This window comes from Botryllus schlosseri, chromosome 11 (genome assembly GCF_051294905.1).
Source record: "Botryllus schlosseri isolate E-star chromosome 11, Bs_hap1, whole genome shotgun sequence".
NCBI classification, from domain to species: Eukaryota; Metazoa; Chordata; class Ascidiacea; order Stolidobranchia; family Styelidae; genus Botryllus; species Botryllus schlosseri.
In genome coordinates this window covers 26,324,909-26,351,154 of record NC_137246.1, presented here as the reverse complement: position 1 = coordinate 26,351,154, position 26,246 = coordinate 26,324,909, and the positions used below count along the sequence as shown (strand labels likewise).

Here is a 26,246-nt window from a genome sequence, read left to right as displayed (position 1 = left end):
TTAGAATAAATTGGAATATTTCGTTTATGCGAAGGTGAAGAAAGAAGTTTGAAAATTCAGAAAACTTTAAATATTATATATTTTTTAAATTTACATTTTGTATAATCAACACGATGTGATTCAATATAAACATTGAGCCAGATCGGTTGTCTTGGTGACATTAATAGGGGATCTCCCTGAAAGGCTATGACCTGACTTGCGAGAGCTGAGGTGCAAAAAACAAATTTTTATCTAGTAATAATGGATGTGAGCACCAAATATCCTCGATTGCCGCCCATAATATGTGACAGAGACAAAATCGCGCTGAAAGAAGTGCGAACTTACATCAAATCGGAGCTAGAAAAGGCGAGATGCTCAACAGACGATGTCGACGTCAAGAAGTTTTCAATATACAGGTTAGACGTCTAGAGAACCTGCCGGATGCCGACTATATTTTATGTTTATAATGATCGTGCGATGCTACGCTAATCTTGGTCTTCAATTTCAGTACGGCTTTCAGCATGCTGATCTCAAAAGTGACTGTGTATCGTGACATTCTGTCTGACATCAAACGTGAATATGAAGATTGTATAAATGCTTTAAAAAACGGAGAGAGAGAAGCCAAATTTCTCAAAGTAAAAGTGAAAACGATGACGAGCATTCCCACCACAGTGCACGGATATATGAAAAGAGAAAAGGAATTGAGAGAAAGGTAAATAATGTTGACAATTTCACACCGCAGTGTCAAAGACAATTACACGTAATAACAGTTTCATACTGTGAATTTACACACTAAAAGCTTTTTGAATTATAACTGCACACATAATATCAATTGCGAAAATTCCTTTAGGTTATCAATTCTCTACGCTGAAAATGAGCGGCTTGAAGGAATACTGAAAAAAATCATCGACGAACACGAAAATCTTAATCATGACCATCATGACGAAGTCGAGTCAGATCAAGAAGAAGAAAGCGAAACAGATATCATTGAATTAAAACCAATTCCAGGTTAAGTTTATGAAAACAATTGAATTGTTTTTGAATGATTTGTATCCTAACGTGGTCAGTTAGAAAGTACTTCTTCTTTTTTAACGTACTCAAGTAGGATTTGCCTACTTGTACTTACTCAAGTAGTTGTGCTTTTTGACTACTTTCACTTCTACCTAACACTATTTTTTAGGCAAACTACTTACTTTTTGCACTTAAAAAAGGCTATTGGAGGTACAGAACTACAGTATGCAATAATATAATATATTCATTTAGAGGTAATCGTCAGCAACTAGTAGAGAATTGAACAGAATTTTCATTCTGGTGACGTCATGTTTAGTGATACGATTGTTGATATACAATGTTCTTTTCAATTTTCTGCGAGTTGCTGATGATTAATTTCGATATGAATATATTATTCCATTGTATATTTTTAGACTTTGAATTTTGTATAGTGGAAAGTAGCTTGGGGATAATTTTCTATCACGTTTATGAATGTAATTGTCATAACGACTGGCCGACATAGCTCCTGTATGAGAGTAACTGACTACGTTTTCAAAATTTACACGAATTTCAAGTGTCATTTGTCTTTTTGTGTTAGTGTCAAGATGCACCCTTCAATTTCCAATGTACCGGCACCCACTTTCGATATACTACAAAAGTATGTGACGTCTCGGTCAAATCTGCCTTTTGAAACGATTTACTTCAGTACATTCTATAGCTTTTACTCAAGTAGCAACACAGACTACTTTGACCACCTATTTAAATATGTAAAACCAACTGTAATATCATTCTCCCAGGCATGCCAGTGTCCGAATGGATTGACGAAGACGCGTTGAAGTATGCGCTAGAGAAATTGACCAACACTTTAGAAGACTTGAAATCGCAAAAGCAGTCTAGCTACGTCACGATCGAGGAAATGCGAGCGGCGCAACAAGAATTCGACGGAAAATACGCGGAGAAGGAAAAACTGGAAGAGGAATGCCAGACGTTAAAAGGGAGACAAAAGATTTTGAAAATGGCCGCCGACACGGCTCGCGAATACAGAGAACTGAAACATGACATTGTGGATGAAAGTGAGTGGATTCACATGTTATTATGTTATGTGACTTAAATTCGAATATTTGAACAGCTTCTTGGAGGTACAGAACTTTAATATACAATAGAATAGTATATTCATATTGAAATGAACCCGAATATTTTCGGCTGACACTCGTCAGGGATAATCGTCAGCAACTAGTAGAGAATTGGAAAGAACATCGTATATCAACAATCGTATCGCAAAATATGACCAGCATGAAATGTCGAATACGAGATCGTTCAATGTACTATTTTTAGATTATAACCAAACTCTTTTTGTTGACACAGCATTGGCTGGTGTATTTTGATAAAAGTCGACTCCAAGGCACACAAATGAAAGTGTGAACGACTATTTCCGAGTATGCGAAATCTGTCGTCTCGATAATTTTTCGAATATCAATGTAGATTTGTGTGTCATAGGAAACTAAAGACCATGGGCAACTGTAATTTTGCTCACAATTACTTGAACTTTATAACGTTGATAAATCTATTCAATTTGAAATAAATACAAATATTTCTGGCCTAATCTCGTCAGGGATAATTGTCAGCAACTAGGATATGTCATATTTTGTGATACAATTGTTGATACACAACGTTTTTTTTTAATTCTCTCCTAGTTGCCGACAATTACGTCTGATGAGTGTCAGTCGAAAATATTCAGGTTTATTATATATATTATTTATTATTTTAAATAGTATGTTAAAAAATTGTATATTGAAGTCATGTACCGCCAAGAGTCTCTTAGTCATTACGATCAAAATTATGACTCCTTTAGAAACATAGCTGTATCCCCTTACTTTGACCGTGTAAGCCTTGGATTACTCATTTGCCGTCTTTTATAACTATACAAATACACTCAAAATATGGAGACTGCTGAATTATTTTCAGAACTGTCAAGCTATATTTCAAAGAAGGTGACGGCCTATTCCATCAAAAGAGAGACGACTAATCTCGTGGAAAGCCTTTACGTACGTAAGAATAGTTTTGTTAATAGTCTTGATGGCATAGGATCACAGGTAGTCAAAGCTGTTATTGTTGGTACTCTAGTAGAAGTAAAAGTAATGTCGTAAATTTCTACCTAAGTACATGGTGTGATCTCCTAGTTAGTAAAAAGGTAAGTATTCTTGGCCTAGTTTGCCTGAAAAATTGCGCGAAAGCTGTATAAAAATGGTACGTGTGTTAAAAATGTTTGGGAGTTTAAGCTGATGGATGTATACTATTGGCCTGCAGATCGCATGTGACGGTGGAGAGAGATATCTACTTTTGTTGTTGTGTTGCCTTTTGTGTCCTTGCAGCAATTTCTGTTTTAATCTTTGTAATAAATTTCGCATACTTACATTTTAGAGTGTCTTTGATGATGACGACCCGTCAAAAGAGAAGGAAGCCGAAATGATTCTCGACTATATCGAGAAATTCAATGAATTATTTTACGACGAAGAATACGTCGATGCAGCCACTCACGCGGCTATCAGTCCGAAGGGCGTTCTTCGTGATATGGAAACGTTCCTAAGGTAATTTGTGTATAATGTTGAAGCTCATATCATCGCAATGGGATTCAAGTAGATTCTGTCCATTTTTTTTAATTTTGAGATCCAATTTTCAGACTTGTATAAAATCAAGTTTTCGTTAAACTTTCATTTTTTCGGCCATCTCTTGGCCATTATAATGTTTATCACATCATTTCAAAGTTATTTCAAAATTAAAACTTTTACATAAAGCTAATTTTCTCTCTTAGAGGTACAGAACTTCAATGAGCAATTGGATAATATATTCATATTGACATAAACCGGTATATTTTCGGCTGACACTCGTCAGGGGTATTCGTCAGTATCTAGTAGAGACACCTTGAGGGGCAGGAGTCGAAAATATTCTGGTTTATTTCAATATAAATGTATTATTCAATTGTATAATGACTATTATTCAATTCTGCATGTTGGATATTGTAAATGGATTGATGATTGACAATATAAATGGACAATCATGTATAACTTATTACTTGGATACCATTTAATTACTGAATGAGATCGTATTCTGATGAATTTTTCAGGTTCAAGGAAGTCAGCGAAAATTTTGAGGGGTCGCCTTCTCCGCTTTTGGTGTTTGCCGAAGCGTTCATGTATTCCTCATCTGCCCAAAACCATTATGCGGATGAAAAGATCTCTTTCGAATGTGTAAAGTGAGTTACGCTTGCATTTATGTATTCATCAGGTAACTAAAATGAGTTATGATACTACTAAAAACACTGTCATATTCATCATCATATTATTGAAGTTTTGATCAGATCAAAACAACACGAGATTGCGATATAATGAATGATATGTGTGGCTTCTTACAGCATAAAAAAGCCAATGACGTCATAAACTGACTATATTTGAAGTATTTCAATTCCAAAACCGGCGATTACTGATTTCTGCATCTGATAAAAGACAAGAAAAAAGCATGTGTCTAATTGAATCGGTTGTTTGTTGCAATTTTTAAATTCCGTATCACAAAGTCCTCCTTTGGGATTTGGAATCCAAGGGGATATCTGTGCCATTGGTTAAAAACCCTGTAGAAACTTCGATTGTCTCTCTAACTCATATATTTAGAAGATTACTGCGAACACCGGATACTCTTGCATACTCTGGATGATCCAAAGCAATTGGACTCTGTAATAAATTTCATTCTGACTACGCAAAACATATACGTTTTGGTTGTGTGCACGTACAATCACCTGTAACATGTAATCAGTATTTACATGTTCATCTACATGTTATTTGTAGAGGTCGACCGATTATCGGCTTGGCCGATTATCGGCGCCGATATTTGGAACTTTCTCGAATATCGGTATCGGCCAATCTAGGCCGATATCGCGACCGATATTTTATATCTAACTACAATCTACCTTTTCTGAACTGATCTGCAATTCTGTATCATGTTTTGATTTTCGGGTTATCCCAAATTTCAACGAATGTTCACAATTAAGCAATAAGTCTTTTCGATTTCAGTTTTCTCGTTTGTTGTTCACCTTTCTGTGGCATGAACAAGTGCCACCTTGCCTAATCTATAATATTTTTGGCGAAATAGTTCTCTGCTCCTTCCATATTAATATCGGCCTATGATATCGGTTATCGGCCTTGTGAGCGTCAAAATATCGGTATCGGTATCGGCTTGTAAAAATCAATATCGGTCGACCTCTAGTTATTTGTCATGAAGCTAGTTTACCTTGATGCAGTGCTTGACTGCCTCTCTTTTCATTATTATCGTCGTGTGATGACGTTATATATTTTTGTTCTTGATGTTTCTGCAGCATATACACTGAATCATGATATACATACACAATCTGCGCATATGCATACCATGAGTGCATGATGTGCATATGCATTTGGACAAGGAAGGTGCAGATATTGCCTTGTCGTGATTTTTAAGTCTTGCCCCACTCCTCAATGATATCCTGGAAATTATGAGCGCCAAGCAGGGAAGCCGCAGATACCAAGTTTACTGATCAGGTCATTGGTTTGACCCGGGATTAAACCTATGAGCTACCGATCACGAAGTTGGACACCATCATGTCGATTGTCCGCTATATTCAGGGTTATCTGGACTCCTAGTGTGTAATCATGTATAAGTGTATCAAATGAAACTCTCCTATGGCCAGATTTACTAACATGGATTACATTTTTAGCTGTGCCCTGAGAGAAAAACGACCCGATCTGGTCCTGCACTGGATGTCCAACGGCTACATCAAATCGTGCAAAAGCGTGGCGGACCGACTGGTCGAATTTGCGTCTTCCGCTTCCAAAAGAAAAACCGCCTGTCTGGCGGTAGCACAAAAAATGTACGCGGAACTAGAGGGATCGAAAGTTATTTCCGCCGCGCTTCTTTACAAACTCAAGCAACCAACAAGAATGCTGGAGTTTGCTATCAGTGAAAAGTTTACGAGAGGTAAAATTCGTGATCTGCAGATGTATCCAATAATATTCCATTTGTTATACCTGACGGTTCACTGCAGGGTTGTAGCCAAGTCACAAGGTTCCGAGTCAAAACTCAATCTTACTCTTATAGTTCTGACTCAAATCATTACAACCCTGCCGATTCAAAGCATGGGAGCAAACGTTCGAGTCCAAGTGATAGTGCCCAGACTCGAGTTCGAGTATTCGCTTTCAAGTTTTGAGTTCAATTCATGTTAAACCCACTTTTTTCAACTCTGCTTGGGTGATATCGAATGTCTCACATTAATGATATAGTAATTTTCCTCACTCTTAACATATTCCGGCCCTATTTTTCAAGTACCAGTACTGATAGACGAGATACCAATAATGTGGTAACTTTACTATTATTTGAAGTTACAACCAAATACCTATCTTGGCCGTTCGAGTCCTGAGTCATATGACGTGGTCAAGTCTTGCCCAATGACTCGAGTGCAAGTCGAGTCAATACACAAATTTACTCAAGTCGAGATATTTTTCAAAAAATCGTGACTCGGGTCGAGTCTTGACTCGAATGGAATGGAATGCTGCGAGTTATTACTTTACAAACCAGCCACTCACAAATTTTAATACGTTCATTCTAATTCACCTGATCCCAGACTAACATCATTGATTAGCGCCGCATTTTCTACAGATACCTACCTCACGTTGATAAAAGAATGTACGGACGTGGATCTGGTTTGGTTACTGTGCAATACGAAAGGCGATGAGATTTTAGAGGACGAGACTCGTAGGAATTACACGGGATACGAAGGTTCCTTGCCACTGCCCTTGAGTCAAGCTTTGGCGTCTTTACTGAGCGAAGGAGAGGAAGCCAAAGAAATGGTGGTAATTTGAAAATTCAGTTTTTGTATTCTGTGATTTCATTGTGGTATAGTTACGTAAATCATACTTGTTTGTGGTTACTGTTAGCGGACATGGTCAAATTAGTCAGCGCTGCTACTCAAGTAGAAGTAGGAATTTCAATGACTTGTCAAAACTGATTCGAGTAGAAATCAAAAATCTCAAAGCTCTGATGAAGTTTCAAAAAGTAGCCTTGGTCAAAGGATCGCGTACTTTTTGCGGGTGGTTACTTTAAAAATTGCAAGCTGTGTCTTCGCAAAATGACTGATGGCACTTCAAATAGGTGTAATTTTCGAAAAAAATATTCAGTCACCGCTTACCGGGGCTCTTTTGCCCAGTTGAAATCGCACAAGGCCGACGGCTATGACCAAATCCCATCATGGTTTTTAAAAATGATAAGCATGCATATCGGTCAATATATGGCCCATTTTTTCAACTTCATGATAGAAAATGGAGTCTACCCAAGCTATCTAAAAAAAGCCAGAGTAGTCCCTGTACACAAAGCTGGGGATAGAACTAATGTCACCAACTACCGTCCGATATCCGTTCTCCCATGCATCGGGGTTGTATTCGAAAAGTTGCTCCTCTCCCGCCTGTCCTCATTCCTCGCCAAAATGTCTGTCATTTCCCCTCAACAATTTGGCTTCCGAAACAAACACCAAACCGCACAATCCCTCCTAACAGTGGCCGAACAGTATTATGATATCTCAGAGAAGCGAAATGTGGGATGTAGCATTTTTCTCGATCTAAAAAAAGCGTTTGACTGCGTAGATCATAAAATTCTCATCTCGAAATTGGCGCGCTACGGACTTCGGGGCCCACAACTTGAGCTCATGAAAAGTTACCTCACTGGACGCCAACAAATGGTTGCGATCTCAGACACCTTGTCCTCTCCTCACCTGGTGACCTGTGGTGTGCCCCAAGGCTCAGTACTTGGACCGGTCCTTTTCACCTTATATGTCAACGACATTTTTGAAACCTCTTCATTGAACACCACACTTTTCGCTGATGATACTCACCTCCTCTCTTCAGCATCTTCGACGGCAGAGCTGGATGCCCTGACTGGTGACCAAATGCCCAAAGTCCATGAGTGGACGGCCCAGAACAACCTCTGCATAAACGCCTCGAAATCGCAATTGCTGACAGTAAATTCAAAAAATAACCTAACCGTTAATATCGCTGGTCAGCCCGTTTCCAACACAGATAATGCCAAATATCTCGGGGTTTTACTGGACTCGAACATGTCCTGGAAGAGTCATATTCAGTCCCTAGAAACTAAATTATCACCGAAGTGCGGCCTGTTCTACAGCCTTAGGCGCTTCATGCCAGCATGGGTTCTTCTGATACTCTTTAAATCCTTAATCCAATCGAAGTTACACTATGGCATCCTCTGTTGGGGGGCTGCCAGTAAAACTCCACTCAAGCCACTGCAAAAACTACAACATAAAGTACTCCGAATCATAGCTAGGGCCCCAAAGGGGCCTGGCTGCCCATCCAACAAGTCGCTGCTGAAGAGATTCGGCGTCCTAAACATAGAAGATATGCGGAAACTAGAAATCGCCAAGTTTATGTATCAGTTCCACTGCGGTCGTTGCCCCGAATATTTCAATGACTTCTTTACCTCGGAATCAAAAGCGCACAAGTACAACACACACGCGTCCACGTCGTCCAAATATCATATGATCGACCGAAAAGATCATCGCTCTATCAAATATGCCGGACCTGATGTGTGGAACAGTATCCCGCCGGCCATCCGACAGTCGACGAGCATGTCCACATTCAAGTCGAAATACAAGCAATTACTACTAAATAAATACAGTCCATCCTCAAGATTACCGGACCACGACTGACCTATCGATCTCGATTCCCATGACATGCCGCCCTATTTATTGTCGCTTTCTTTTTCTATACTATCTTCTTAACTTTCATTCAGTGTGCATGCCTCCTCTTTACATCGCCTAGGCCAAGGTGGGTGTCAGACTCCATAGACTGCTCCTTGTCGCTTCGACACCTTCCTGTCTTTTCATTGTATCGCATTTTTTTGTGGTGTATTGAACTGAAAAAATTGCTAATAAACCAATGATGATGATTGTCGTGACAATTCCGGTCACGCATAATCCGGGGCTACTTTTTGCTTCAGAAAATTCAAAATGTAAGAAGTATGAGTAGTTTTGCCTAAAAAATTGCCAAGTAGAGGTGGAATTCGTCTAAGAACACAACCACTTGTATAGGTTGATGTAGATAAAACCTTCGTACTTGGAAATACTAGATATACTTCGTATTGCCCACTGGTGCTGATTTTCCATTATTCAAAAATATTTTATAATATAGATTTTACTAAAAGAGAAGAAATATTCATTATGGTCTTAATAACGATGTGATTTTAATGATGAAACTAGATACCCGTCATATTTGGAATAATCTCCGTTCACTCACTCTTTTCGACAGCTGAATCTGTTGGACGATATCTTTTACGGCCAGAAATCAGAGCAGGATGATAATGGCAGCGAACCAGAAAGTGCTTTTCTCGCATCTGACTTGTCAAAGATAATCTACGAAGACGGGCAAGATCCGTACGATACCGACGATTTGGTAACGCAAAGATGGGAAGCCCTTGCTGGTGCATGCGAGGAATCCGGAAGAACAGAGGTTTTGATGGAAATACTCGCAGCGCTTACCGTTCGAGCGACCATGAAGAAAGCTTTGGATCTTATCGCCGAAGATGAGAAAGAGCAGTTCGACTACTATACATGAGTCTATATATAAGGATCTTTTCTTTTCAATATTTCCATTAAATTATCATATACAATAAATTTGTTCCGTTATGGGTGTGAATTATTTTCCTGTGGTGGGAGAAGTGATTTGACGAACATGGCAAAAGAGAAAGTCAGAAATTACGATGTTGGTAGAGCAGACACTGTTGTATCAGACACTAGGCAATTAGGCATAGATGCTGGCCACTAGATTAAGAAATAGTAACTGGTTATTTGCACATGCAAATATATACTCCAATTAATAATAGTATGATCTGTATCCACAGTAAAATTGGTAAATACACACATAATCCGGGGAGCAACCTCACCCCCAAGGAAATTGGCCAGATTGAAGTAAAATTTTTCAATTTCTATAAGAGTCAAATTTTAATTCCTATGCAATGAAAATTGTTTATTAGCCAGACTTGTATGACCAGACCAGTCAAGTTGATCACAATTGGGGAGGGGGCAGCACACTACCATAATCAGGTCTAAAAGCTGTGCGATACTAATCAAACCCCGAGAATTCCATTCGGCGGTGCAATGAGGTATACAGTTCGACCTGTACACATGAAGTTGTACAAAGGTAGTCTTAATTTACAGAGGCGAGTGCTTAGTTTCAAATTGTAAATCATGATTGATTCACAACACTGCCTATGATCTAGACTGGCGTCTCAGGCAATATAAGTATGATTCGTTCTAGAATCAAATACAAAATTGGGAATTCATTTTCAACAGCAGGCTTTTTTCAGAAACCCAATTTTACGAAGTGCACTCAAAAGATTTCTCAAAATGCACCGTTGTATTCTCGCTGCAGCTATATAAAACTAACTTATATATTAACTATATGTCATAGCTCCTATGTGAAATTTCTGGCACACATTTATTCACTGTTGCACTTTTCTCGAAGCGACCTACGTCCCAGTCTAATTTCTTCGGCAATTATATTGAAACTATGTTATGCTTCACCGAGTTTCCCAAGATAGGCATCCTCTGACTCTTGAAGCATAGTGAAACCAGCTGAAATGCTGGAAATTACAAAATTAGCGCCTTTACATTGGTTAACTTACCACACCCTCATCCACTGCATATATTCAACTATGCAGGCTATCAACAACACATCAATAACTGGCGTCTATCCTCTCTATCTCAACAAATAAATTGACAACATTTAGCAGCAAATCGCATCCTCATCTATTGCCAGTAGTATCATCACCAAACGCTCTCAAAAACAGGCAGACATAGAATTACTACATCACGCCGATTCCGCAAGATAATACAACAAACTCCTATCAGAACCAGTGCGCTAATGATAGACATGGACACTAATACTAGGCTTACCAACTTCAGTTTCAAAGCTACAGAGCATCGTAGAAAACTACAGTCGGCATGATCCCCTAAAAATCGCATACGTTAAATTCAACCAACTTTGATCGGTACTGAAAAAAGGTTAAATCGGCAGTGATTGACGTAGAGATTGGTAAAACATCAACCTTGAAAAAAACCAAGTCCGTCAGCATGCAAAAACCATGATAGCAAGGCAGATTCAAATCACGAAAACGATTCACGGTTATTCGGATAGAAATAACGCATTACCAAGGTTGGGCACAATATATCGAGTAGAGTGTTAATTCATCACCAAGATTTATACTTTCGATAATATCTTCCACCGCTTCAACCGACATATCTGTGAAGTCGTGATTAACCCACAGCATTGTCACGACATGATTGAAATAACATCAAATTTGTCTTTGCGTGCTATAGAGCTGGCCTTATTTTCTTAGTCCTCGCATACTAGGTACATATTTGAGCTTCACCCCTATCCATGCTATTATGACTGGTACTCGATTTGGAAGCGACCGACTCAGGAACACAATATTGCCCAGCATTAAGCATTGCGAAAAACCTAGCTTTAAACGTACCACGTCAATGCACATGTCATCAAAGCAGTAACGATTACTTGTTCCAATAAAACAAATCAACTTTCATTACACAAGCTCACAACGTGAAGCCATCATGGATCGGTGAAAATGAACGGCCTGGACCGCGTGTACCAATCCAACACAGAGGAGAAGTAAAGAGAGAGAGAGAGATAATAGAGGAGCGACCTTATATTATTAAAACTTTTCGAGATAAAACCGACGGGGGATTGAACAGGTACACAAGTTCACACGTTAGCACCGTTGACCGATCGGAGGGCTTCGCTGTGTCCGTTTTCGTTGGCATCGAGGCTTCACGCTCTCGAGCCCGCGCCCCCCCAACCTCAGTCTTCCTCCATCGCCCCGTTAGCGACCCCGCTGTCTGTCTCGTCATCGTCGGACGCTTCCTCGATTTTGCCGGGGTCTTCAATATCCATCTCTCCAGGTTCGTCCCATTCGTTCTGAAACAGACCCGGCAACATTAGCCACAGTTTTACACAAATTTATTCCAAATCAGAATCAAACGCAACAGAAAACAAATTCAGCCGATATCGAATCGAAGCTTGCCGTGCACTATACAGTTATGTAGAATTTTCAACAAATGAACTCGGAATCAAAATCAGAGCACAGAAACCTTCAAAAAAAGGAACAGAATAACTGTTCTCCTGTAGCATTGTCATGAAAACCAGAAATTATAGTAGAATTTATACTGATAGCGTGGAAACATTTCACAAGTCAGAATAACGGCTCTTAATCAAGTCGAAATATATCCCTAGAATTATCCTAAGTCTGCCATTAGCGGCAGTCGCAAGGCCGGAATATTCCGCAAACTCACCGCGTCAGACAAATCAGAATCGGCTTCGGGGAGATCGTCGAGCAACACGTCATCATCTTCGTCAGCAGAGTCTAAACGAAACAAGATCTAATATTATACGTTTAGTGTACCCTATTCACCTAAATTTGTGACTACGAAAGGACCTATAAACATGACTAACGAAACACACCCATATCAGGTTTTGTTCGTTGATTTGATTAGGCTTGAATCGTGATTCGTGAATGTTCATCGTGAACGTTGATCAGAATGGTTCATACGCGATGCTGCTGACATAGAACACCGTGTGTTGAGTGTTCCAGTTTTTGCTTCGGGCATAAATGTATGCTGGCCGATTTCACTGGCTACTTGATAAAATTGTTAGGTTGGTGAAAAAAATGCTGCACATCAACCTTGGCTCAATTTCACCCAGTAGAAGCAAGATTCTTGCAGTTGAAAGTTTTGAATTCATCATTAAACAAAAAATATAATTTCAAAATTTGTCTGTCAACCCTATGAAATTGTTGGGCCGTCAGTAGAGGTGATGTGCACCCAATTTGGCTCAATTCCAACCACTAGAAGCGAAGTTATTGCAGTTGAAAAATTTTCAATTACATGATTTTATAATAAATAATCGAAGAGTTAGTCACCGTAAATACTATTTTATACAAATCCAAATTGTTCTAATGCCATAACTTCGCTTCTAGTGGTTGAAATTGAGCCGAATTTGGTGTGTATCATCTCTACTGACAGCCTAACAATTTTATGGGGTCGACAGAAAAATGTTGAAATTTCATTTTTGAATCAATTTGTAACTTTCTACCGCAAGAATCTCGCTTCTACTGGTTGGAATAGGGCCAAAGTTGGTGTGCAGCGTTTTTTTAACCAACCCAACAATTTTATCAAGTAGCCAGTAAAATCTGGAGGAAAAGTTTTTTTTTGAACAACCCTACTGCGCATCACTGATGTCAAATGCACTAAACACAAATATAGAGAACCAACGACCTTACCATCTTCATATACGAGCATCGGCATTTTGACCGGCTCGGGGTAGCTATCAGTTTTCGTATTGATCTGGATCGCCATCAGTTCCAACTTTGCTTCCAGCTTGACGAGCTTCTTGTGCACCTTCGTCCTGGCGCTCAACAGCTGGTAAACGTGACTCAACAGCGGCACCAGGTCGGGTAGCTGAAGGAAAGGAGATATGACAACTGTAATTTAGAGTCATGTAAAGTTAATTCATTGTGTCAAAATAGAAATTGCATTAAATTACAGCTTCATTCCCTCACAGCAATTTTTCAGAGTTCATTTGTATGAACAATAATTTTCTTAACAACTGGACATTTGGTCTGTAAAAGGAAAGAAAATGATTGTTTTCAAGACAAGATAGTGGAGCGACCAACTTCGTTACGGTAGTCCATGGGTTGGTCACACCAAACACCTGATTAGTAAAACCGCTATCCATGGCTTTACGCTGTGAATACAATTTTTTCAAATTTCGAATGTTCAACTCCAATAACTTCAATTTCAACAGCCGAATTTGGTATGCATCGTGTGATGGACAACGTCACAATTTCATGAGCCTTATTTTAATAAATTATAAGATTTTACTCTTATAGCCCCGTTTCTACAGATTGGAAGGGAGACAAATTCGTGTGCAGCAGTTTTTAGGCATCCTAATAATTTAATCAACTAGCCGGTAAAATTTGACAACGCAAGTTGTTTTTCAACAACCCTAATAACCACGTTATTCAAAATTCGCAAACAGAAAAGGCCTAGCTACCGACGACCCAAACTCCAGGAAAACACATTTCAAAGCTAGTTTCCGACAAATCCACTCAAGCAAAACTTCACCGAGCGAGAGTGACTCACCGTCATCAGATACGAAGCATGGTATTTCAACGTCTCTCGCAGCCACAGCACAAATTTCGAAGTCCTGTCGAAACGCAAAGAAAACCATCGGTCACATGTAGACTTGTACAACAAACTACCATTCTAGTTACTTGACGGTCCACAAATGACTGGTTTTTAGGAACATTTGTAGTTTTAGTTGCGTATTTAAAAATAAGAAATTATACAACAGAATTGGTGTGAGCATGGTTGTATTGACGCGACATCTTTTGGTGACTCGACATGACTCAAAATCAGGAAAATGATTCGTCTCTATTCGAGTCAATCTGTCCATTGACTCAACTCGTTCCCAAGTTTTTCCGCAACACCCGAGACTGGGACGACCATGACCGACATTTTCATTGCCCTTTCGAAGAATAGTAAAGTTACCGTACTATTAGTATTCAGCCTATCAGTAATGGTACTTCAAAATGCCACCAGAAACTGTTAAAAGCGAGGAAAATCAGTATATTAGTAGCTATGTCATTAGTGGAATTGTCATTAGTCATTAGGAATGTCATTAGTAGTATAGTACCTGTTAGGAGGATTCTAATATCGAGTTTTGCTACATTGCCTCGGACACAGATCGATTCGAGTGTCTCGTGCCCTAATAATTTAAAGGGAGTTGTCCATGAATGCAACTTTTTAGTGCAACTTCAAGAAAATAAACGCAACTTTCCACGGATTTGACTGCAACAAAAACTTGCCCTAGTTATTAGTGTTTTAGTTAGTCGCGGATATTCAAAGGTTGTTAGTCTTAGTTCTACCTGAGAGTTTTAGTTGCAGATTTTGAAGATCCACTGTTTTACACAAGCCCGGCCAACACATCCCGAAACAATATACTCACGCGTCGGGCGTCTGCTGCAACCTCCCGGCGAGATCTTGCACCAGCGGCACGACGAGAGACACCGGCAGATTGCGGACCGTGTTTTGAATCAAAAGCATGTTCTTATTTTGCAACACCACCTGTTAAAAACATTTCGCGTCGTCAAAACAGCGGCCAGCCGCAATAAAGTGCCCAATAATTGGGTCTTCAAATCTGAACAGAGTATCTAACGATCCGCGCGGAGATAAAGCAGATGATTTTGTCCGAATATTTAAATCACAGCTCCCAGCCACTCGACTTATATTATTAACGAGAATGTGATGTGGAACTGGCATTATATTCTTTGTGGTCACATAGAAGGTACATATTTCAACTTTCCACATCTTTCACGCTGTTATGGATCATAACGAGTGATACTCGGATACTTGACGCCTAATTTTCGATTCAGAATCAAATCACTCAAGTTTGCCAAACTCTGCAATTGAGGCGTCCAGAATCGAGATACTTACGCTTAAAACATGCTTGTCGTCGCTCTGAAGCCCCTGCGCAAGTAGAACGCTGAGAGAATCGGTCTTCAAAGTCGGTGGCTCTTCCGCATCGTCGTCCGGACGCACCGTCAATGCGTTGACCCGTTCCTCCATCGTCATCTACGGTCAGACAAAATCCCATGAACAGACCTTCACAGCAAGCTAACCTGATTCGGACTCGGGAATACCAAACAGAAAGATAATTCTAACTTACTCACTAGTGCCTCGCAAGTCAAATACATGGATCGCATAGATTTTAACAAGATCGAATGACTAGCCAATAAGACATCATTTTTGGGCTCAACTTAACCGCGAAACTTGTATAAAATGCCAACACCATCAACAGAATATCGATAGTCTAAGACTGACATCGATCGGTCAAAATTGACAACACCAAATCTCTCCATACAAGCCATTCACTGCTCACACCAGAATTGTCGCCATTCGATTAAAAGGAGCATCAAGGCCCTCGGAAAGATACAAGACTAATCTTATCTACAAATCCCCGCTTTCAGACCCCGCCAGTTCGAGTGATTTTAGACAGAAGCTTTAAACAGAAACGTGATTTCAAGTGAGAGACCTGTTTCTCCCGCCACTCGTGGTTGGAATGATAATATTGCTACAAACACAACACACATGATAGTAGATTAATTAGTTATAACTAGACAAATATTTTGTGAACTTGAAAATTTTGTCATTCTTTTACATTGAAAAACTTTTTGGGACAAAATTTCGAATTATCAAGAACCCAAGCAGTTTAACTATGCATTAATGTAAAAAAAGTCAAAATCTATTTTAGCACAAAGAGCGACACTTCAATACGCTTTCTGGCAGTCAGTCTTTTATAGACAATTTTAGCTATGAAAAGACACCAGAAATAGTAGCATTTGTTAGCTGGCTGCACTGGCTTCAGATAGATCTTCCTCTGATTACTCCATAATTGCTGGTTTGGTGGCGGAGGGAAGAAAGTAAGTAGAAGATTGTTGCTGTAAGGGTATTTTTTTATCAAGTTTCACTTTATTTCATTTGTTATAGTTGAGTATAGACCAGTGGTTCCCAACCTTTTTCGACTCATCGCCCCCTTTTCAAACTCCACACCGATCATCGCCCCCCAAATATTGGGAACACAAAAATGGGCATACAGACTGAAATCACCGGCAAGTTGACTAAGAAAAAGGGTCAACTTTTCGGCTCGACCTCGAAATTATACTTTTCCAGCTAAATTTTTGGTGAGTTGACTAACAAAAAAGGTGATTTCTCCGACTTGATTCCCAAAGGACCGTAACAGCACTTCGTCAGGCCCCCTATACGTTGGTCTTGACTCCCTCCATAGGGCGATAAAGCAAACTTCTGCATCCCGCAGACCCAACTCCCCCGATACCTCTTTACCGCTACTTCTCAGCACAACATGTTGGACTCTCTAGTTAGTCGGCTTAATTCGCGCGAAGCGCGAAAAATTTCTATTATTCATGATTGAATCGGTCAATATGATCGGGAATTGCATAAATATTGCTGTCAATTTTTTATCCTCTCTCTGCTCATGTATTCAGATTTACCACTAAAGCTGAGTGAGGTGTCTTGGAAAATGTAGGGCCCGTAAATAACAATTGAACATATTCGGGCAGACCCGTGGGTATAATGACTTCGTTACGTAATGACATTTCGTGGCCTGTCTGCTATGTCAAAAGATATTCAAATCGCCCATACGTACTAAACTAAAAGACGCACACGATTTCAAATTGGTATTTCTGCACTGGCAACTAATTTTTCTCTGCGAGATGGCATTTATTTGTGGGGTTCTGATTGCACAGAACAGGAACATTTGGCGCCAGCCATTTAGGCGCCTATGGACAATCAAATATATATGAATATCGTATATATATCGAAGTCGGTCAGCATAAAGGCAGTCCTCTTCCGCTAAGGTTTTCTTGTTCTGGCACACTTCTCGGAGTTGCATGTTACATGGCCTGAAACTTCATATGTCTTGGTGCGTCATGGTGTGATAATGGCTGACGCCGAGATGCCCATTTCTATACCTCATGCGTATTATTTCTTGGAAGAAGCGTATCCAATAAGCAAGAAATATGCGACCACGAAATGGCGCGCAGCGCGAAAATTTTTTGAAAAATTTGCCTAAATTTCCAAAATAATACTCTATAATTAATGTTAATTCACGAAAAAATTGTGGGCCCCCTTCGAGCTCGGGCCCCCATCTCAATTGGGGGCTTGGGTGTGGCGGTTACGGTCATGGAGGCCAATATAGCCATTTCAACGCGCCATCGCCCCCCTATCGCCCCCTTCGTTCGTTTTCGCCCCCCTATCGCCCCCTTGGCTATTTTCGCCCCCCTGGACCGACAAATCGCCCCCTGGGGGGCGATATCGCCCACGTTGGGAACCACTGGTATAGACTTTACTTTATGGCCCCCTGAAAAGGGCTTGTGGCTCCTCTTGGAAGCGCTGGTGTGAACCGATGCACACGCAAGAGACGAAACGTACCTCCGTTTCGCTCAACGGTATCTCCTCTATCTTCTTCCTCTTGCTCCTGTCCTTGGTGGCCACCTCCCGCACCGCCAACTTTTCGCCGTGAGCAGGCAAGCCGGGAACCAGCGTCGTGATCTCGGCCCTGTTCCTTATAGGCTGCTTCCTCTGCGGAAAATTGACGAAAGCTTGTCGAGAATTTTTGTGACGGCGCGTCAAAGGATATCGTACAAGCGTTAGTCAACTAGAAAATTTCCAACTTTTCCAAATTAGAATTACCGAATTCGTTAAAATTTTGAAACTTGTTCCGAATTAGACTAAAATACAATTGGACTTGGACAACTAGAAAATTAATCTTCTCTGAATTAGATTATAATCAGAATTACAGCAACACCTATTTTCCAAATTAGACTTAAATTAGAATTACAGCCTCGCAGGTTTTTCCAAATTAGATTGCTTCCAATACAATATCCATTGTAGAAAAATATTTATTACCTCGAAGACTTTTCGGGTGCCTCTTTTCAAGAGTTATCGGCACACTAAAGGGATTTAAACAGATTTAAAAGCAAAACCAAAAAGGCAAAGTATGACGCAACTTTTTGGTTTTGCTTTTAAATCTGTTTAAATCCCTTTAGTGTGCCGATAACTCTTGAAAAGAGGCACCCGAAAAGTCTTCGAGGTAATAAATATTTTTCTACAATGGATATTGTATTGAAAGCTATATTCAAGTTCTGTACCACGAACCAGCTATTTAAATTAGATTGCAATTAGAATTATTGAATTTGTGAAAACTTGGAAATTAGATTACCCAAATTTCGCCCTATTCAGTCAAATCACGCAACTACAATGAACCAGTCGTGAGAGTCTGTGCCGTACCTTGAGGGAACCCTGTTCCGAATCCACTTCAATCTTCATCGGGTCTTTGCGGACCAGCACGACTCGCTCCGTCACGTGATTGTCCAGATTCTAAAACAAACGATAATTCTTCATCTTTTTCGCTTGAAGCATAGAGAGTACTCGAGCAGAATTTTTGTCCACTTGCACTCAAGCAGTTATGTTTTAGACTGCTTTAACTCCAATGAGACAATTTTAAGGACAAACTGCTTACTACTCACACAACAAAAAAGAGTTTGTGTATCATCTAAAAATAGTCCATTGACCACTCTCGTATTCGACATTTCGTGCTGACAACGCCACATTATGTGATACAATTGTCGATACATGATGTCCTTTTGAATTATCTACTAGTTGCTGACGATTACCACTACTATTCAATTCTATATTGAAGTTCTGTACCTCCAAGAAGCTGTACTCACACTTCCAAGCGCAAAATAGTTTTGTGGTGTGCGATCGCATCGCCTTCATGTGCAAAACTGTCATAAAACAACGGGTCATAATATCCCCCGGTACGACTAAAACCCAATTTCATTGCCAATATTGCGCCTATTTGTAGCGCCTATTTGTAGTTTTACAAGTCAATTTGCGTAGCCGCGGAGACGTGCCCTTCGCGGACACTTGAACGCACTTTCAGGCAGAGCTATTTTTACGAGTGAAACTGTCATGACAACTAAACGACAGAGCCCCCTTCACGGTAACTGAATACTTTCCCGAAAATTGCACCTATATCTGTAGTGTCACCGGCCATTCGGCGTTCACTGCCAAGATACAAAAACTTGCCGCCCACATGCGACTCATCGACCAAACCTACATTTTGTACTGTGAGTAATTTCAGATATTCATTTTCTACTTTCAATTTCCATACTTGAAGCAGTTTTGACATACGTTAGAAATTGACTTATTTCAGAAACAAGTTGCTACTAGCAACGCTGACTACTTTGACCGCAGAATTAGCTACACATACACACACACACAAACGTACCACTTTCTCAAAGACAATCTTCATGTTGGTGCCGTACGCGATCAGCAAGGTCGCGGTCTCGCTCTCGCAATTCTCGACGAACGACGCGGACAAAATCTGCAGCTTCTTTCCGGCCGGGTCCTTCAAGGTCAGGACCATTTGAACTTCGAGAGGTTTCTTCGTTTGTCTGCGAGCAAGGCGGCGACAATGAAACACGGGCAACTAGCCGACTAGGGTGCGCTAAGGAGATTTCTACAGCTAGAAACTATTCTAAATTGATTAGAATTATCGCAATACAATTGAAAAGTGCATTCACAATCAAATATTTGGTGATACGATTGTTGAAATACAATGTTCTTTCCAATTCTCTACTAGTTGCTGATTATTATCACTGACGAGTGTCAACCGAAAATATTAGGGTTCATTTCAATATGGATACATTATTCGACTAGAATAATGAAGTTGTGTACAGCCAAGTAGCTTTTCAATTATGCCTATACATACATTTTTTACCTAATTACACCAGAATCACCCAATTATAGCCACACAAGTTTTTTTCCTAATTTTAATAAAAATACAATTATACCTACGCAGGCTTTTCAAAATCAGATAATAATCAGAATTACTGAATTCACGAAAACTTCGAAATCGAACCAAGTTCAGTTCATATGATATCAAGAGTTCAGTCTCAGAAGCATGAGAATAGCAAATGTTTCTACACCAAGCTCGACCCGTTTCACACAGTTCTCTTGGGGCATTTTCAGGAAAACCATAAATTACACAAAAATTAGGAGCACGAAACATTTCACAAACTGGATTAGAGGCAGAACGCAACCATGAAAACTACGCGTTAGGGTTGTTCAAAATAACTTTTTTCTTCAAATTTTGCTGGCTGTTCGATAAAATCCTTAGTTTTAGAGGAAAAAAACGCTGGACACCAAACTTCGCTCTAATTCAACACGTAGAAGTGAAGCTATTGAAGTTGAAAACTTTTCGAATCACTAAGAGATGAAAGAATATTCCCGCTGAAATTTCACTCAAATTTCGCTCAAATTTAACTATTAACCCCATGAAATTGTCAAGCTGTGCAGAAAATGACGCAAAGCAAATTTGGATTGTTGTTAACCGGTACCGGTATAAGCGAAGTTATTGGTGCTCAAAATTGAGGATTTGTAATAATAATAACAGTATTTACATGTAATTCTATAATTATTAATACAAGAATTTCGCACCGTAAATACTGTTTGTTCTTTTTCAAATCCAATTTTTTCAAAGTAAATGTGAAGCCAACCTCACAATTTTATCGAATAGCCGTAAAATTGGAAGAGAAAAAAGTAAGTTTCGATAACAATGATAATATGCATAATTCATTTTCGAAAAATTTCAGTCCAAAAACAGACAGCCTAAAACTACGGGCACTTCAACGTCGTGAAAGGAATTGTCGACTAACCCGTTAATGACGTGCGAGAAAATATTCACGTCTCCCTCCGCCGTCAGCACCATCAGAAACAGGGGCTTGTCTTTGGCGGCGGGCGGCTTGACCAGCATGGTGACCGGCTCGGCTTCCAGCGAGAAGCTCGCTACAGCCATGTTGATATGTTTGGCGGACACTTTCCTGCAAAAGGTCGCGCATTAAGAGAGATCAAATCGGACGTGTTGCAAAAGTTGTACGCAAGTTTGGCATTAGAAATGCAATAACTATAGAGATGCATCAAGAGACGCTTGGGAGTACAGAACATCATAACACGTTTGAATAACATATTCATATTCATTGCCGAAGCTTTTCGGCTGACCCTCGTCAGGGGATATCGTCAGCAATAATGCGAAAATTCGAATAACTATGTTTAACAATAATATTATCCCTAATTATGACTTCACACAGAAAATATACAAAGACATGCAGCAATATTGCGTTATCAAATTCAAACACAAATGTTATACTGAATATCATCGTGAATTGTGATATACGACACTTTGTGAATTTGGCATTGGAAATGTAATAAACTACTATTTTTATGAAAGTGACGGGTAACTATTTCAATATTTCTCTGAATATGAGCGTGAATTGCGACAAGACCACAATCGTTTCCAGATTTTTCAGGGCCTGTGCTGAAAAAACCCATAACTAGCACCTTGATGGATCCACGCACATTAGGCGCACGTTAGGCACATTTCCGAAACTTTGGCTCGTTTCGTCACAGCGGAATTAAAGCAGCTGATGTCCATCCTTAAATTTTGAGACCGGTTTTCCAAATTCATAGAAAATCAAGGTTTAGTAAAATTTTATGTTTATCCGGCAATATCTTGGGTCCTATTCATGTTTATCACACTGTTTCGATGAAAACATTACATTTAGTAATTATCTCAAAATGTATAAATTGGACAGGGATCACTTAGATTCCACAGCGACAATTCGTTTTAACAGCTTTACGCCGGGACGTGAAATAAACTAGAGAGGCTGCATCTAGACGTTGGTAAGCTATATGAAATAAATCTATTCATATCACAGATCGTAGTTCATAGAATTCAGCAATAGGCAATTGGTATGTATGCAGTGTAACAATGTATTTGGGTTAGGGTTAGGTTAGTGTCATCCGTCAAGTCAGGGGCCACCAAGTGCCAAATTCACTGGTAACCATTGGCAAAACATAATGGAAAAGAGTCGCAACCACCGAAACACGTGAACCTCCCAAAACGAGACCATTCTCACCAGACGTTCACAATCCTATCGTCAGCGGCCGCCGACAAGAAAAACATTCCGTTTGCCTCGGCCAACGTGTCGTCCTCTTTACGTCTGCCGATAAATTCTCGTTCGACGCACACCAGGCTGATGACGGGGCTCGCGTGTCCGGAAAATTTCTGCGCCAAACACAATTTAGTGGTGAATTTGAAAATTTCAACAATCAGCCGTCTCGCACAAACAACTGCTCATACCTATTCTATAGCTTTGTCGATAAAGAGAAGTTATGATATAAGAAAAACTTCATTAACACCTCGTCAGTCAAACTCAAAACAGGCGGTCGAAACCTGTATTTCACAATTCACGGATTACAACAAATCAATGGTGATTTCAGCAACGCCCCGAAAACACTCGGGTATGGGGGGAACTACATCAATTTCCTCTAATAACATCGGTGTTGCAAGCGGCAATATTCATTAGACACGGACGCATGTTTGAAAGTAATGAGGATTGTGGATTGCACAGATACAAGAACCTCTTCATCACAAGCTCACCCGTAATAAAACTTGGGTTTTCAAATCCCACAACTGAATCTTTTTTCCCGCAGTCAAGACAGCGGAGGGCGATGCGACGCAGATACTGTTGACGCCGCTCTTGTCACCTTTCCACTTACTGAAATTGAACAAAACTTGACAATATACTCAAAACGTCACCCTCTTGTTAGCTGACTGTCAACTAACTGCTGGTTTTTCGAGTAGTTCTATAGTTGCGGATTTTGAACAGTAAGTAGTTCTAGTTCTGGTTACTAGTTTTAGTTGTGCATCTTGAAAACCCAGTAGTTTGTACATGTCTGATATGGAAGAGGACAATATCCTAGGACCATGGCAATAAACAAAATTGACCATTTTCAAAAAGAAATACTATCGATTCATCGCGAGCCTATTACAAGACTCAAATTTCTTCACAGAAGAAACTGACTGTGATTGTACTGCTATTAGCCTAACCAGTTAGCGGACAAATTACGGTACGGGCATCACCAGGATATATCTCGAGCAGAATCACACAAACGTCATTGGCAAAACCGGGACAACTTACCAAATTGCCTTATATGAGGACACATCCCAATGAACAATATGTTGGTCATCGGAGCAGGATAGCAAGCTTTGATCGTAAGGGTTCCAACAAACGCCATTTACTCTTGTCGTATGCTCTCCTTGCTGATTGAGTAGACAGAGGGTATAAAATCAAGGCAAAATCAATTATTGTGCTTAACCTACCAGTTTCCCTATCATTTCTCCCATCCGGATATTATAAAGATATATTTCCCCCGTCGCTGTTCCGACAGCGATCGTCTGTTCATCGCCAACGTCTGCAGCTTTGCTTTTCCTTTTAGCAGCTATTCTGTTGTGCTGTCAACAACGAGGAGATTTTACCACGAGATAGAAACCATAAATTTTGCAAGCAGAGAAAAAGAAACGACTAAACACAGCACAACTCAAACTACAGCCCATGTTACCATGCTAGCTAACACAGCAAAATGCAAGTACATATACCTTGCATGAAGACATTGTCAAGTCACTTACAAGAGGCAGTTGAATATAGAAGGGGAGTCTAAAATTTTTACACAAATACACGCATAAATATCGACAATACAGAGAGAACTAGCGTCTGCATTAACGAGATCCAGACAAGAAGTATTAACCGCGACAAAAGTTGATGTTGAAATAACTCTGTAAATACATGCACAGTCCAAGGCATATTGGAATGTTGGGAGCTTCTCGGCAATTAATAGGGCTTGTTGAAACACTGCGCCAATGTACTAATGAATCCCTATTGGAATCTTGGTACGTTTTGCCTGATATATCAGGTGAGCAGCGATGATTCTTCAAGTTGAAGTAATTCAATATGAAAAATAATAAAAAATGAAGATTTGTGTGAGCACACTACACCGATTCCATACAGGCCAATGTTGATGGTCAGTAAATGTAAGCAATGAACAGCAGTCAATAACCAAGCTCTCACGGGGTATATCAGAGGCGGTTTACCGAAGACTCTCTTCCAGTTCTGCCACAGAGCTGATATCACGTTTCTAAGGGACACAAGGGGCAACAAACAAAATAGTATTGATACAGCTGAGTAGCATCAATTCAGCGACTGCGGTAACTGATGGACTTTTCTTTCTCAGTGTGCCATATAGATCGGAGTTGAATTGGCCGCAATGTCACATGCGACTTTCTGTTCAATTACTTCTTCAGTCTATTGAAGAAACCCATCTGTCACAAGCAACTTATTCCCATGGCGAATAAGGACAATACTCTGCAAACCATTGCAGTAATGTATATCCAGTACAGTTTGCCGTGACGTGGCACTCAGATATTCCAGATGCATCCACTCATTCCAGGACAAATTTGAGCACCTCGCTTTTGTTCCAATATACCGTACAATACGGTATATAACGCTGACTGACGCCATTTTCAATTTCTAATAACATCATCTGGAATTATGTGCCACTTTTACATGACTTGGCATAACTAATCACCCAGGTTTTCCATGTGTTCCAGTGGTATGGTTATATTCTCATAACTCAAGTATAGAGAAAAGAAAGCACACAAACGCAGAGCAATTAAGCAAGCATAAATGAAAGAAGGAGCAGAGAGTTGATTATATGTACGAGAATGATGTAAATGTAATCAGCATATAAAATATGATATTAATATACATATAGGCAAATATGAAAAAAATGTCTTAAATCATTTTGGGAGGGAAAAATCAAACTACTGACACCACATTCGATTTAGACGGTTCAGTAGATTTAGGGCCTACCATAAGTCAAACCATGCAGTTGTAGCACCAAAACATCTTCGGCTTCCTACCTTTTTCGTTGCGATCGACTTATATATTTTCCAAGACAAACAAGTGAACGAAGATGTCAGGTGACCGGCCGGTGTGAATTCGTTCTTTTTCGAACCGGATTCCGCATCCCACACGTTCAGCACCCCGTTCAGCGTCACAACGGCCAAGTCCTTTTCACGATGAAAAGCCGCACAGCTTATTTGATGCGCCATAACGTCGGGTGCTTATATCATCACACGGGAAAAGTTGAAATTGAGGCCAACTTTATCGGATTTTCGAAAACCTGAACAGTTTCTGACGTGACACGAGCACGAGCACACTTCTCAGATCTCGCACAAAAGCAACTGAAGCGAAGCGTCACACGTGCGCTTTCGTACTAAATAGTATGAAAGCGACTGAAATGCGTATCGCATACTCTGCAAAGAAATACAGCCCACGGCGAGCGAGGTGTTTCCGTACAACGTTTCTTTATCGTATGTGAATATTATAGTAGTATTTTGAAATCCCGGGTACGCCGTGGATTCATTGCAAAGTATACAAGTCGGGAATACTATAACTATGGCCATACCATGGATCTGCTGTTGCTCTAATAATCTCTATATTCCTGTCAAAGTTACAATGTGGCTATAGTTTACTAAACTACGTCCTACGTTGGTTAGTCATCTCTAATATGACATTCATTGCTGGTGTTCGTTCCTTCGCTCGTTTATTTCGAAATTCCATCATTTGAAAACACCACAAACTGCGATAGAATGAAAATATAGGAAGGTGTCTAAAATACTTGTAGTCTTTTA

The 26,246-nt window shown here is 39.9% G+C and overlaps 2 protein-coding genes across 2 annotated transcripts; one reads left to right on the top strand and one right to left on the bottom strand.

Moving 5' to 3' along the window:
- The first annotated feature begins 154 nt into the window (after positions 1-154).
- LOC145449707 (clathrin heavy chain linker domain-containing protein 1-like) lies at positions 155-9,682 on the top strand. The gene is made up of 10 exons (XM_080328120.1): positions 155-395; positions 488-691; positions 830-987; positions 1,767-2,042; positions 2,935-3,014; positions 3,391-3,557; positions 4,094-4,222; positions 5,711-5,970; positions 6,649-6,842; positions 9,306-9,682. Exons 1-10 carry the CDS (start codon positions 241-243, stop codon positions 9,609-9,611), a joined length of 1,929 nt encoding a protein of 642 aa, XP_080184246.1. The 5' UTR covers positions 155-240; the 3' UTR covers positions 9,612-9,682.
- A 1,098-nt stretch (positions 9,683-10,780) lies between these two features.
- Positions 10,781-25,805, bottom strand: LOC145450402 (WD repeat-containing protein 43-like). Its single transcript, XM_080328928.1, has 15 exons — positions 25,473-25,805; positions 23,877-24,008; positions 23,695-23,816; positions 23,154-23,271; positions 22,630-22,778; positions 21,370-21,534; positions 19,941-20,106; positions 18,938-19,027; positions 18,080-18,229; positions 15,566-15,703; positions 15,078-15,196; positions 14,213-14,276; positions 13,351-13,528; positions 12,365-12,435; positions 10,781-11,990 (listed from the first exon to the last, which is right to left on the bottom strand). Exons 1-15 carry the CDS (start codon positions 25,662-25,664, stop codon positions 11,874-11,876), a joined length of 1,971 nt encoding a protein of 656 aa, XP_080185054.1. The 5' UTR covers positions 25,665-25,805; the 3' UTR covers positions 10,781-11,873.
- Between the last annotated feature and the right edge of the window lie 441 nt (positions 25,806-26,246).

What these genes read in the sequence shown, in the direction of transcription:
- LOC145449707 (XM_080328120.1), top strand. Translation starts at nt 241, where the DNA reads ATGGATGTGAGCACCAAATATCCTCGATTGCCGCCCATAATATGTGAC. An exon ending in GATATGGAAACGTTCCTAAG is followed by an intron (nt 3,558 to 4,093) that starts GTAATTTGTGTA and finishes TGAATTTTTCAG; the next exon opens with GTTCAAGGAAGTCAGCGAAA. An exon ending in AGGAAGCCAAAGAAATGGTG is followed by an intron (nt 6,843 to 9,305) that starts GTAATTTGAAAA and finishes TCTTTTCGACAG; the next exon opens with CTGAATCTGTTGGACGATAT.
- LOC145450402 (XM_080328928.1), bottom strand. Translation starts at nt 25,664, where the DNA reads ATGGCGCATCAAATAAGCTGTGCGGCTTTTCATCGTGAAAAGGACTTG. An exon ending in AGATTGTCTTTGAGAAAGTG is followed by an intron (nt 19,028 to 19,940) that starts GTACGTTTGTGT and finishes CGTTTGTTTTAG; the next exon opens with AATCTGGACAATCACGTGAC. An exon ending in TTGCAGCAGACGCCCGACGC is followed by an intron (nt 14,277 to 15,077) that starts GTGAGTATATTG and finishes GCGTTTCGACAG; the next exon opens with GACTTCGAAATTTGTGCTGT.